The sequence below is a fragment of the Crinia signifera genome, chromosome 1 (assembly GCF_055691185.1).
Source record: "Crinia signifera chromosome 1, ASM5569118v1, whole genome shotgun sequence".
NCBI lineage: Eukaryota > Metazoa > Chordata > Amphibia > Anura > Myobatrachidae > Crinia > Crinia signifera.
Genome location: NC_139217.1, coordinates 414,645,988 through 414,659,887, shown reverse-complemented (window position 1 = coordinate 414,659,887; position 13,900 = coordinate 414,645,988). Strand labels below are relative to the sequence as shown.

At 42.5% G+C, this 13,900-nt stretch overlaps 1 protein-coding gene across 9 annotated transcripts in view; it reads right to left on the bottom strand.

The window, feature by feature from the left end:
* Positions 1–13,900, bottom strand: part of MEF2C (myocyte enhancer factor 2C) — a 194,159-nt gene that overhangs the window by 119,972 nt on the left and 60,287 nt on the right. For 7 of the 9 annotated variants that reach the window (XM_083151815.1, XM_083151813.1, XM_083151807.1 and 4 more), the window contains exon 2: positions 3,547–3,737. In XM_083151815.1, the coding sequence (XP_083007941.1) occupies positions 3,547–3,600 (54 nt within the window). In that variant the 5' untranslated portion in view covers positions 3,601–3,737. The other 2 variants (XM_083151809.1, XM_083151808.1) reach the window with 2 other exon arrangements.

The window sequence follows — 13,900 nt, the reverse complement described above, 5'->3', positions numbered from 1 at the left end:
GTACTTTAAACCTCTCTCTTCGAGGCTTATTAAACAGACCCCTTAATCTGTATTTAACCCTTTGATTGCCAAGTGAATTTGTCAAAATAGGTGTGAAAATTGGCAAGCAAACATTTGTATCCATCTTAATGACCTTAATGTTTGCCTTATATAGGAAATATAACCTTTTTTTTTTTACCTAACATTTTTCTTATTTAAATGTATATAACAAATGTGATCGGCACATTTTTAGTGGATATTTTAAACATCTCTCAGGCACTCAAAGGGTTAAAGAACTGTGGAACTTGACACAAAAGAAAGCTTGGGCTGCTGCATTACAGTAGATCATATTCAGATTCAGTCTCTGGAGTTAATGTATCAAGCAGTGAAAGAAGTGGAGAAGTGAACCGGTGGATAAGTTGCCCATAGCAACCAATCAGATTTGAGAAGCCACTTATCAAGTACACTCTATAAAATGATAGGTACATGGTACATTTACCCCAAATTACACAAATGAATCAGTGCAGTCTCCTGAAGCAGTTCTGATGCACATTCATGCAGTTTATACATTCTGTAAAGTGTTTCTTACTAAAACGTTTGGAGATGTGTTTGCTGTGAGCCCACATTCATCTGTCTATGTTGGATTGCAAATTAAATGTTTTTTTTTACACTTGACATAGAGTACTCAACATACTTTAATTCAACATGGTCAAAAGGTCGACACAAGCAATAGTTTGACATGGAAAAGGCTGACGTGAAAAAGGTTTCTCATGTTATTTTTATTTAAGGCTTTTTTTCATAATTTACTATCCAAGTGGACACAGAGTTAGATTCTAATAGTGTGCCGATTATAACAAGTTACCGTAACCGAAGCATGACGAGCGAAGCAAGCCATGCGATGGGACAAGGTACACTTAACAGTATCCATATACAACTATGTCACCAAAAAAATGTGAAAAACTCATGTTGACTTTTTCAATGTACATATATTGCTGTGTCCACGTTTTGATCATGTCGACCTAAAGAATGTCAACCCTTTTCATGTGTTGACCTATGGCCTGTTAACCAATAGTGGCCGACCTATTGACTGTCTACCATATTACTTTCTACCCTAGGACCCATACCCATACAGCTAACAAGTTACTTTCATTAGCATACACTTGCTTGACATACATTTTGGGAAGAGAGTAGGATCAAGCGCAGAGCCCTCCCACAGCCTAACTAGGCCCTCCTGCGGCCTATCTGATCCCTCCCACAGTCCAGAATAAAAGAGGTGCCGGACCATCAGGTGCCGGACCATCAGGTGCCAGATAATTGGTGATCAACCCATAGTTGATCTAGAGTTTAGTTGATGAGTGTAGAGGTAGGAGGGGTTTTTCTTAAATAAAATAGGAAAACTGTTGCCCAATACCAACAGTGACTAATAAGGGGAGATTTGTCAAATCTTCTAAAGAGGGCAAGTAACTGTGTTGCAATAATAACCAATGTGATCCTAGGGATCAATCGTAGAATGTTGTCTTAAATCCCAGAGGCAACAGATATTTTTGCCTCCTGGTGCCATATTAGATGGGGTTGCTTAAATAGGGAAAGGCACATGCAGATCCAAAGTCTTCTGTGCCCATTATTTGCATTATTTCCAGAAGGGCAAATGGTCGGATAGGCCAACCTGGCCTGGCTACACATAGAGTTAGGCTGGCTGAGCAGAGCAGCCTCAGGCTATTTGCGTGGTTGACCTTTCGACTGCCCTCCCTATTTTCAGCTAGTATACAGGTAGATGGGGGTGTGCTGCAAGGCAAAAAAACCCTACCTCGTGTCAAGCCTTCATTAGCCTCAGCCGCGCACAGTCCCTGGTTATAGCCAAGTGCAGCTTTCACACTGTGTGTCACTCAACCTACCTTAGTAGTTGGAAGAGGGGGGTTGGGGTACCTTAAAGGAGACCACCTTGCTTACAGCACCGGGTACTGGCAGAGAAGTTCAACCAATGTAGTATGTTCTAAATAAATACTAGCTAGAGTCTAATTGGTCGATAATGGCAACACCTACACTTGTCTTGAAACTCCCCCCACCGTAGTAGTGACGGTGGGTACTTTAATAAAAATTCAATTGTCAGCTAGTTGGACAATCCGCTTTGTCCATCTGGTTCCAAGAAACATGGAAACTAGTTTGGCCAACTAAAAAAAAAAAAATAATATATATATATATATATATATATATATATGTCAACCACGGAATAAAATAATATGTCCTATATAAAATAGAATAAATAAATGTTAGGAAAACTCGATTTAAAAATTGCTAAGCAATTTCGCAAGTCATTCCAAAGTGTACAGTTATGAAAGCCTAACATTATATCACAATCGCACAGATCTCAAGTCACACATATTTTCATATTTATTCATGACAATTTCCATTTATATCTTCTACCTTCTGTCAAAGGTACAGATCAGACATATGTCGCCTACATCACGTTGAATAATCATCCTAGTAAATATATGGTTGTTATCCCAACATCTCACACCTGCAATGTTTAGATCAATCTTCCTAGTGACCTCACAATCATTATATACATCTATTACAATGCCGGAGAGGCTCATATCCAGCAGAGATACTAGAAAGGGGAATGCGGATGATCGAGATATATGTGTGCGAGAATAATGGTGTTCCCATACAATTATCCTCCCATCCCCAATGTTTTCTCGACGCTGATATATTGTTAAATGTTCTGAATCGCTAATTTTTTAGCGTTGAGCTCTCAGCTTTGATTTGAAACGAAAACTGAGCAAAAACTGATCTATTTTGAGCTAAAGTGACGCTTTTGGAGCCAATCAATGCGTTTCTACTGAAAATATACAGCAGTACACCCAAAAATGGAACAGTTTTGGAGGCGCAAGTACAGCTGTGAGATCTGGGGTTCTTATTTGATCTAAATATAATAGATCCGTTTGGGATTTTTAGGTTGATATGATTTGCTGTCAGCGCCTGCTGTGTGTGAACAGTCCCTATTAGGTGCCGCTAAGTTCTGTTTTCCAGATTCTAGAACATTGATGTGCCCCAGCACGCTGTTTGAGCTTTTAGAACAAACGGTAAAATCCATCTACAGTAGCCTGGTACCCTCAATCTCAATATACAATGATTAACAAAAAATATTATTATTTAATATCTAAAAACCTAGTCTTTACAGTGCAGGAATAATCTATATTAACCAGGCACAGTATGGCATTTGTAGGCTAGAGGTTTATTTGCGATATGTGCAATATATTCTTCTCTCGGAGGCAGTGCTGAGCCGCGGAGCCATATTTCTCATCATTATACAGTGTTGTGATCAGAGTGTCAAGTTTTCCCTATAAGCAGGATCAGCTGCTTCTATCCTACTTGCTGAGCCAGGGCCGCTGTTGCTTGTGTTGTCAATTACTTATTATCACAATTTAATAAAGCCCAGTGTTTATACATTGTTCGTAACTCTCAATCTATTCGCTGTGACTAATTATACAAGTGTGATTCTTAAGGAAAGACTCATTACTTTCCGATGGGACTGGTCCGTGATATTCGCCAACCGTTGTTTCCTACCTGTCTGTTACGTTCATCCATTATCCTCGTGATCTGAATCTTTTTTCTCCCCATAGTCCCCGTTTTTCTTCCTTCTCTCGTCCTTGAAACAATGTCTTTTCCCTTCTTCTACCCTTCTCACTTCTTCCTGTTGGCAATTCTTTCACTTTCTGATTTGTCCTTTTTCAGTTTACAGATTCTGACATCCGTACCTGTTTGTGAGAAAGAAATTGGCATTTATTAAAAAATACAAAATCTAAAAATCGCCGTAACTAACAACATACAGTATATTGACAATTGATAACTTAGGGATACCCTATATACATAATACATGCATATATAATCAGCATAGTAGATCTGGGGTACACCTCTTACCTGTCCAATCAGATTTGAGACAAAATGGAAAGATCACATCCCCCCACCCCCCAATTCCACAGCTTATTGGACAGGTCAAATGTCAATCACTGAGCTTGGACAGGAAACGAGCTGTGAAGCTGTTATAAAGATTTGCTCCTGATAAACATACAAGCAAAATAATTGATTCAATTAAAGCTGGAAACAGCTAGGAAAGGGAACGTATCATGTACGCTGCAAGGCGGTAACTACCCCAGTACAGATCTGATCTATGCTTTATGCTAACAATGAGTCTAACTGAAATCAATCTTAGTATAAATAAATTCAAGTCTGCAAGATAAAACAGATCCTTGTACAAACAGTATAACAATTCAAACAGTGATAATAACCGGATATCTGAAGTCTCCATACCAAAACAATTATCTATGTACACCCCGCCAACTTCTTAAAACATTCTCGTTCTCGTTTGAAAGAAAAGAAATATAAAATGACTCTTGAAAGAAAAAGAATAAAAGAATGAATCCCTTAATAAACATGTGCTAATTTGGCCAGCTGAGTGATTTCTGCAGTGCTGGCAAGTCTTTATTTTGACTATGCACGTGGTAACGCTGATTATTCACAAACTACCCTTCCATCCCAGAACTAGCTGCAGTTTCTCAAAGCGCCAGATCATGCTAATTTGCTAGACGCTGCTTTCTATAAGCAATGATTCTGGCTTCCACTTGAATTATTATAAAAAAAAATAAAAAACTTAAAATCGTTATAAATAAATACATTAAACATATACAGCCTTTATAATGTCACACGTGGGCAAGCTTATCCAGCTGGGAAGAGCTGGCCCCCCGGGCACCTACGGGGTTAATGTCAATACGAAGAACAACAGTTGTATACCCAGGCATGTCCTTTTCTCTTTCTCCCAGCCAAACTGAGAGGTTCTTCCAATGCAAGAAGTAACATTAAGCCGATGTCCTGGCAGCTTAATCTATTGTTTGGCTCTAATTCAAAGCTGCTGAGGTAGAAAAGCTGTAACACGCTGGGGATGAGTACTGAGACACTGCCGCTTCCTTTGAATACAGCACGGCTCGTGTATCCTATTCACTAAAGTTCCTTATTTGACTTAGCGCTTGCAAATCAGGCATTATCTTTTTATCATGTATATATACACATAATGACGGATTCCTTATGTTTGCAAATCAATACTGGAACGTATTACCTACTAACACCACTACTAAATTTAGCATTAGCACAAATAGTTTTTATTAAATGTGTGTGTGTGTGTGTGTGTGTGTGTGTGTGTGTGTGTGTGTGTGCGTGCGTGTGTAAACTCTGCAGTATACTTACACCGACTTCACAAACACTAGCAGAACTACAGTATGTAAAACATTTCCTGACATCCCAATCAATAAGATGCACTGGGCTGCAGTATATTAAACAGCAAAGTCATAAACTACAGCTACACAACACAGCATAAATCATTGTCCATTAATGCCAGGAACATGCTTTGTAAACACATATGGTAGCTATACCAAGCAGAATAACTATGCAATCACACCAGCCTGACACTCAATCTATACATTTAATATACTGTAAATAACAATCAATGTTGTGCTAATCCAACAGTTATCTCACAAAGATCTTTCAATAAACTACTTCCTAAATCCATCATCAACTATGAAAGCGACTAATATACAACAACATCAAATGACAAAACAATAGCAATAATAATAGTAATATAATAATATCAACAATAGTAATACTAGTAAGCATACTACTACATGAAAAATGAATCAATAAAACAGACAGACAATATAAAAGCATTGATTTCATTATCTCTTCTGTATATATTGACCTGGATAAAGTCTTCTCTTCTCAAAAACACCAGGCACAGCATGAAATGCTACCATATTACATTACACTTGCTCTAATGTTTTGACAGACTTCTTACCTCCGACATTAAGTTATAAAGTAGTTCACAGGCACATGCAGGACCCAAAAGAGCTTAATAGGCTTTCTCTGTAACCGTAAGCCAATATGCTAATCCTCAGGAAAGACATATGGAACTACTTCCCTTCCTTTCTTTCAGCTGAAGCCAGTGCCACTATCCACTTACAGCACTATGCCTACATAAGCCTCTGTGTACACTGGGGTGGAAGGTCAGCGGACAGCTTACATGATTGGTTAGAAGGATGAAAGCTGATTTATGGATCACGACTCTGGAACCCAGTGAGAAAGGAGAAATCACAGAGCAGCCAGGAAGGATACAATCCTCTCCCAGTACAGTAACATAATGATCGGTTCCTCCCACTGGGCTTATCAGGTCTACATTTTCATACTTTCATACAAAACAGTTGAAACAGCTTGTAGAAAAAGTAAATAATAGCAGGCAACTGATAAGAGAAATATTCACTAAATCTTTCCAAATTCCTTGTACCCAGTCCTGTATAGTAACAGAACTGAACTGCATATACATAGATATATGTATATGTATATATATATATATATATATATATATATATATATACAGTGTATATATATAATGTGCCCTCATACACCTAGCATCTACTGTATACCCCATACAGTGTGATGCACCCAGCGCAAATGAGCCGTTCTGAGAGGTGTAGTCCTTTTCTGTACATGTTGCATCTTATTTGCATTGCATCTGCAGCAAAACACTACTCATAGTGTACTAGAGTCAGACAATGGGCTGTGACTAGGACTGCACAGGAATTCATTGTAAACATGTACCAATTCACAGATGAAGCACAACAGAACTTGCTGTGAGACAGAGCTGCAGCAGCTGCATTGTAGCACTTTATATACAGGTTCAGACTCAGTCGCACACAGATCTAGAATGTCGACTTGTAGTTCCCAGGCAGGGCCGGCACCACCACGCCCCCCAACCCCCGGGGGAGCGGGGGAGCAGGTGAGTGCCAGCACACCCACCCCGTGTGGAGCGGCTGGTTTGCCGCAATAACGCAATACACCCCCCCCCCCCCCGGAGCGGAAGAGCAGATGAGTGCCGGAGCGCCCCCAAACCTCCCACCCACCTGGGGTGCTCCAGTGTCTGGCACCGGCCCTGCTCCCAGGTGTTTCAATTATACAAAAAAGACACACATTGAGGGTTATTCTGGTTGAGTCGCAAGGAAACCTAGATGTGCGTGCATCTAAGGTTGCCTTAGAATCTGGTTGATTTGCATCTAAGGTTGCCTTAGAATCTGGTTGATTCAGAGCAACCTTATATGTGCGTGCACTTTCTGGGGGAAGTGGGCGGGCAGCTGACATCTGGTGCATGCACATGCGCAGAAATGCGCATTTCAAAAACATTGTGCTCGCATGCGAATTCGCATGCGAGCGTACGGCCCTGAATAAGGTCCTTTGTGAGATCCTGGCACTGAGAATAGAGTAGTACACTAGGACACAAAGTGTATGTTACCACTGATTACCTTATTGAGCTGTGAAAGTTACAAGTATTACTATTGTTGTTGTTATTATTATTATTCATTTAATGTTGGACCATAATGAATGTAGTGGTCTCTAGCATTCTTAGCAGTTCAACTTAGTGTTCACAGGATGCTTACTATTAAAGTTCTGGAATTGTACATAAAGGTCTTGCACTGAGAAGTGTGATCCGCTGAAGATTTATGACATCTTACTTTGCCTCTTCCATGAGGTAATTGCTTTAATTTCAGTAATTTCACATAAAGGAATTCAGGTCAAAGATGAAACTGAAACTTCCTTATCCTATTTATACATTGTGCTATCATTCTGCTGGCATTGTACTACACTGAAAGGACGACTTATAGATCGTGTTTCTTTCCTGATCTACAAACCTGCTCACTTTCAGCGTATAATTAATATAGAACCCTCAGTTTGCTTGTAATCAACCTATGTTATTACATGTATGTGCTAATTGTATGACATATCGCTTACCTTATACCAGGGGTCCTCAAACCCCATCAGACAATAAAAATAATTCTAGGACCCCAGCAAGTTACTGCAGAATGGTCCCCACACATGTGAGGTCAGCAGACAGCACATACATGGTAGCATTGTGGAGGCACAACATGATGGGAGGAGTCTAACATAATAGACAATTCTACTCCTTAATAACAGACTCCTTGAATCACTGACTGAGATTAGAAAAGTCATCAGCCTGATGGTCAGCAACATGGAGTCGTGACCCCATGCTGAGAAGGCCAGGGCCCACTTTGGGGTCAGGACCCACAGTTTGAGAACCGCTGCCTTATATCATGTTATACTGTTTAATTATATGGCATGATCAGGGACAAAAAGAAAAAGCAAGAACATCAAGCTTCACATTTTAGACTTAAAAGTCCATAAGATGAACTAATATCTCGATTTTAGCCCGATAGTGGTTATCAGGCTATCCAATTGTAGCTTTTTAATTTTTCAGCAGAAAAATGTTCCATGTTGAGTGATAATACATGGGATCCAGGATAAATTCCTGGACTCTTGTGTTACATAGAAACATAGAATTTGACTGCAGATAAGAACCATTTGGCCCATCTAGTCTGCCCCTTTTCTATCCTTCAGGTAATCTCAACCCTTTTTTATCCTTATTGTGACTCGGAAGACTGCTTAATGGGGATGAGGGTTTGCATGCCTGATTCATGTGAAGCATAATCCCTGATAAGTGCAGGCAACGGTGATAAGCAAGCCAGCAACAAGACTATTAGTATAGACCCCAAGCCAATGCAGTAGAGCGGGAAATTATTTTCTCCTAATTCCTTAAAAAATAATATTTTTGTGGATACAGGCAAAGGAGGCCTAAGGTTTACTCACCAATCACAAGCTGTTAAACAAGACTGTAAAATCTACATAACGACTCCGCACTGACTACTATTTAATGCACAGACATTCCAAGTTACAATGTAGTGAATAATAAACTTATCAATATTTGAATGGTTGGAATGGTTTGCCCAGTGTTATATATTGTTTGTGCATGTATTATGTGACCAGATTCATGTAACGACTAAGGGGAGTTTATTTAATAAAAGAAATACATTTTATATATAATGTATTGTTGCTATTTAATGTATCATTACAATACCACTTTGCAGATGAACAAAGCACTGCTCTGTGGACCAGTACTAAGCACAGCCCTACCTCTCCACCAGTCAGTATTGGGCCCTTTTGCACCCATGCTGGAACATAACAAAGTCCTCAAAAATTCAAAAAATAGGAATAAAACAAAAAAAAAATGTTCAAAATAAAAATATTTAATTCAAACATTCTTTTATTTATCACCGATGATACCGGGTGATAGTTTTGGAGCAAACAGACAGTAGCCCTATCACTGAAAGCCCTAACACTAAAAAAAACAATTATTGAAAGATGGGGTGTTCTACCGGTAAAAACTTGGCATCTTATGCTGGGTATATGCTACAATTTGTGCAAACAAATCACCAACGATGTCAGTAACTGATGACGTCTGCAGCAAGTGCACAAATATCGACCATTGGCTGTGCTGCAGGCCTGAAGCGATATGTCTGTGTGCTACTGTGGTACACACCCGCCAATGTGCCCATAATATATCGCCTCCTTGATTTAATGGCCAAGACTGTATATCGGACAATGTGTACCGAGCTTAAGTATTGCTAGAGACACACATGGCTGCTACGTTAGCTGGTGGTGATGGGAGCTCAGTGATATTGAATGGTCAGCTCTTCTAATGGTGCATGCTCAACAAAGTAATAACGGATTTTGTGGCTGATGACCACATACCAGCGGTAGGTGAACTAGCTATTCCATTGGTGCTTTTAGCAAAACGCTGCTTATATGGCCTGTTCTAGACCAAGTGGTGTCTTTGGCTGAAACGTATTCTTTCCATTTATGGACCAGTCTGGCCATCCCCGCCACTAGTCCTAGCACAGTCAGATCTATTAGTCAGGGTTAATCCGATGCAACAATGATGATCAATGGCATTTTCAATGTATCAAGTATTAATTGAGGAATTAACCCCTGACAGCTTCTGCAGGATGCTTCACCAGAAATGTGGAATTGCTGCGGCACATACATACACCTAATACACTTCAGTGCCCAAGTATTTTATTTCATTTAAAAAATACAATATAGTTATAAGTGATCGAATCTCCACACCAGTGCCCCCAGCCTGCTGTACCCTCATGTGGCTTAATGTCCTGGCTGTGCATTTAGCCATCTCCGAGAAACGTTAAATCCCGGTTCTGGTTTAAAGCCCGCTGTCCATTCCATGCATATATCCAGGTCAATCACTTGAATTATGCTATGCATGTGAATATAAAATGCAGTTACTGTCAGTTAAACTGAGTAACTGCTTTCAACAGTCACGTAATAGTATTTGCTAATGGCCTGAGAAAAAAGTAGCCGCAAACATTTTCCAAAGTCTTGCCGGTAAATATAACAGGATTTTGGGTTCTGGTGCCAATCAACCTCCTGTGTTTAAAGCGTATTTGCTACCTTCCATCCCACCTAATTTGTGAAGCCATTAGCAATTATTCCATTGGCAGCTCAGTCAGGGAGTAAATCAATTGTGATTTAAACTCCTTTGAACAGGCTGTAAGTGAGCTATCATTTGTAATCTTCGTTCAGGCAGCAAGAGAGTGATTGAACAGTTAGCATTTTACTCTTTCTTTCATGGGCACATGGGAGTCTAAGGTTTTACATTAATTTATGACACACAAAAAAAGCAAAGAGGACTTTAAAGTTAGATAAGGTTAAAGCAACATTTCCTTATAACACAAAAATAAAATAAGTCATACACCTCCACGTAATAAATAAATCTGGTAGCCCGAAAATGAAATATGCGTGGTTTGACACATATTTTGGTTCTTATTGCTTTTCACAATTTGCACGATATAGTCTGGAACTAAAAAGACCACTTAACCCACACCCTGCCTAATATAAAACAGTTATTAATAACCCCTCTATATGCAGTATATCAGTAATAGTTTCTGGAGCTTATCAGAATGGAAGATATTACATATAAGTGCTTGGGCAGAATATGTTTCCTAGGCACAGCGGAGGAGATAAGCAATGTCCCCACTGTGAAGCCACACCCTCCTGTGAAGCCACACCCTTTTTTATCCCACACCGGTGTCCCATAGTTTAGGGAAGCCACTGATTATAAAGATAAGGTAAGCATTAGTCAGAAGTGTGTAAATGTTTATAGCTAGTACGCCTGCTCGAAGCTAATGCTTCAAAAACTAGGCTGATACCTTGTGATTGCCTCTGTGTTTGTGCATGTGTAAGAGAGAAAGTGATGTAGTTTCACTCACATTTGAAAGACACACAACAGACACTAGACATATATAAATATATAGGTCATATCCTGTGTTGGGTGTGTGGTTCACATGGGCCCCAGGGTCAAGAGGGATGAAAATGACACACTGTGCAACTATTGTAATTAACTATCCTGCAGCCGCTGTGTCTTTATTGAAAATATAGCACTGCCAACATATTTTTGAAGACACTGGATATATGGTTCTTTGCTTTCTTCTGCACTTGCAACACGTTGAATTTCAATGGCGGGCCATGGAAAATCTCAAACTGGTCCCCTCCAACTTAAAATGCTTTTGAGTATACAATTGTTACGATCCGCCTCCAGCGGATCGGTGTTATGTACTATTCACATTTTCTGTGTGTAGTTCATGTTCTCCCTGGGTTTTTCTCAGCCTGTGTGTGTGTGTACTCGCTAGTGACATCCAGTGGTCAGCCTGGGCCATTGCAGGTTACTTTCAGTACTGTGTGTTCTGGACTCAGGTGTCTTGATTAGGCTCCTAGCCTGCAGTGCACACCTTCAGGCTATGTGTAATCAGCACCACATTGTGCTCTCTATATAAACCCTCTGGTTGTTCAGTCCCATGCCGGTTATAGCTTGTACCTCAGGGTCTCAAGTGTTCCTGGTTCCTGCTTACCCACTGCTCCTGGTTCCTGTGTCCAGTCATCCTGCATCCTGTCATTGATTCCCAGCTGTGTCCTCCATCCAGTCTCCTGTTCTCCCGGTGTCCGTGTGTCGTCCTTTATCCGTCTCCCGGTCCCTGCAGCTCCTGTTGGTCTTTGTGGGATTCCTTCTCCAGATATTGATATCCCTCGGTTCCAGATAAGTTGGGAAGATTCCCCCTCTTTGTCTCCGTACTAATCATTTGCTTATTGTGTCAGCGTATAGTGTATTGTTACACCTGTCAGCGGTTCTTAGTGTGTCAGCATATCGTGTATTGTTACACCCGTCAGCAGTTCTTAGTGTGTCAGCATATCGTGTATTGTTACACCCGTCAGCAGTTCTTAGTGTGTCAGCATACAGTGTATGGTTACACCTGTTAAGCATTAGCACAGCGGGTTCCTGTTTAGAGTGCTATCCACTGGCACCCCTCTCCGCAGGGCAGGGTGGTTCTCGCCTCTTTGTTTGTAGATAGGTTTCCCCTTGTTCATCACTGGCCTTGGCGTGTGTGTTGTCCTAACATAAGGCCAGGTGGCATCGAGGTGGGAGCCTGACTAACGGGCTCCCACGAACGCGGCTATTATTGGTGAAGCCTAGCACCCCGCACACACACGTCAACTCCATCTGGGTACAACGGAGTCAGGTTGGCGAGGCTGCCCTGGTCCTGTCTCTATCTCCTTCCAGCCAGTGTCACGTGGTGTCTCGCCAGACAGCGTGGCACAGGAGATCCTAACATTATAACCGGCCATACAGCACTCTGGAGCTGAGTTCTGCCCTCTCAGTCCAGAGATTTCAAGCCGTGTCAGCTTTTTGCCCGTGTCAGCTTTTTGCCCGTGTCAGCTTTTTGCCCGTGTCAGCTTTTTCTTGTGTCAGTTTTTTTCTTGCTGGTGTATAAACTTGCATGGCCATATCATGCAGGCCATACAAGAGTCATTAGCGGCTCTAAATTTGGCATTCAATGCCGTAAAACCTGGGCAGTGGGAGATTTTGCAGCAGTCTCTTCTGCAGCTGCAAAGACTCATCACTGATATTTTTCTGATCCTCCCAGAGGTCACTGGGGTTTGTTCAGCCCCTAATGAGGCCCTGCCTAGGGAAGTATTAGGCAGCAAGTCCTCAGACCCAGAGGGTCAGGTAAAGCATAGAAGTTATCTACGACCGAAGCTTCCGTTAGAGGAGCGTCAGCGGCGTAGAAACCTTAACCTATGCTTATACTGTGGAGATTCTGGCCACTTCTTGCAGACGTGTGGCTTGCGTAATTCCGGTGGTGCCGTCAGGGTATCTCCTCTGGCCAGGTCTGAGCAGGTTGTCAGATCTAAGCCTGTCTCCACTGTGGCAGAGGAGCTCTCTGCCGAGTCTCCCAGTAAAAGCACTCTGCCTTTTTCTACTGGTTCCAGTGCTGATGTTTTATTGACCAGGGAGTCAGAGTTGCAAACCCTTGAAGGGAAAACCCAGGTGGTTGACTCAGATACCGGGGGCCCGCTGAGCCAGTCTGATGCCGGGGGCCCGCCGAGCCGGTCTGATGCCGGTGGCCCGCCGAGCCGGTCAGAGGCCGGTGGCCCGCCGAGCCGGTCAGAGGCCGGGGGCCCGCCGAGCCGGTCAGAGGCCGGGGGCCCGCCGAGCCGGTCAGATGCCGGGGGCCCGGAGGCCGCAGCCCCGAGTGGGGGCCCGGAGGCCGCAGCCCCGAGTGGGGGCCCGGAGGCCGCAGCCCCGAGTGGGGGCCCGGAGGCCGCAGCCCCGAGTGGGGGCCCGGAGGCCGCAGCCCCGAGTGGGGGCCCGGAGGCCGCAGCCCCAGAAGGGGTTCAAGTTGGTGTCGCCCCAGAAGGGGTTCAAGTTGGTGTCGCCCCAGAAGGGGTTCAAGTTGGTGTCGCCCCAGAAGGGGTTCAAGTTGGTGTCGCCCCAGAAGGGGTTCAAGTTGGTGTCGCCCCAGAAGGGGTTCAAGTTGGTGTCGCCCCAGAAGGGGTTCAAGTTGGTGTCGCCCCAGAAGGGGTTCAAGTTGGTGTCGCCCCAGAAGGGGTTCAAGCCTGTGTCGCCCCAGAAGGGGTTCAAGCCTGTGTCGCCCCAGAAGGGGTTCAAGCCTGTGTC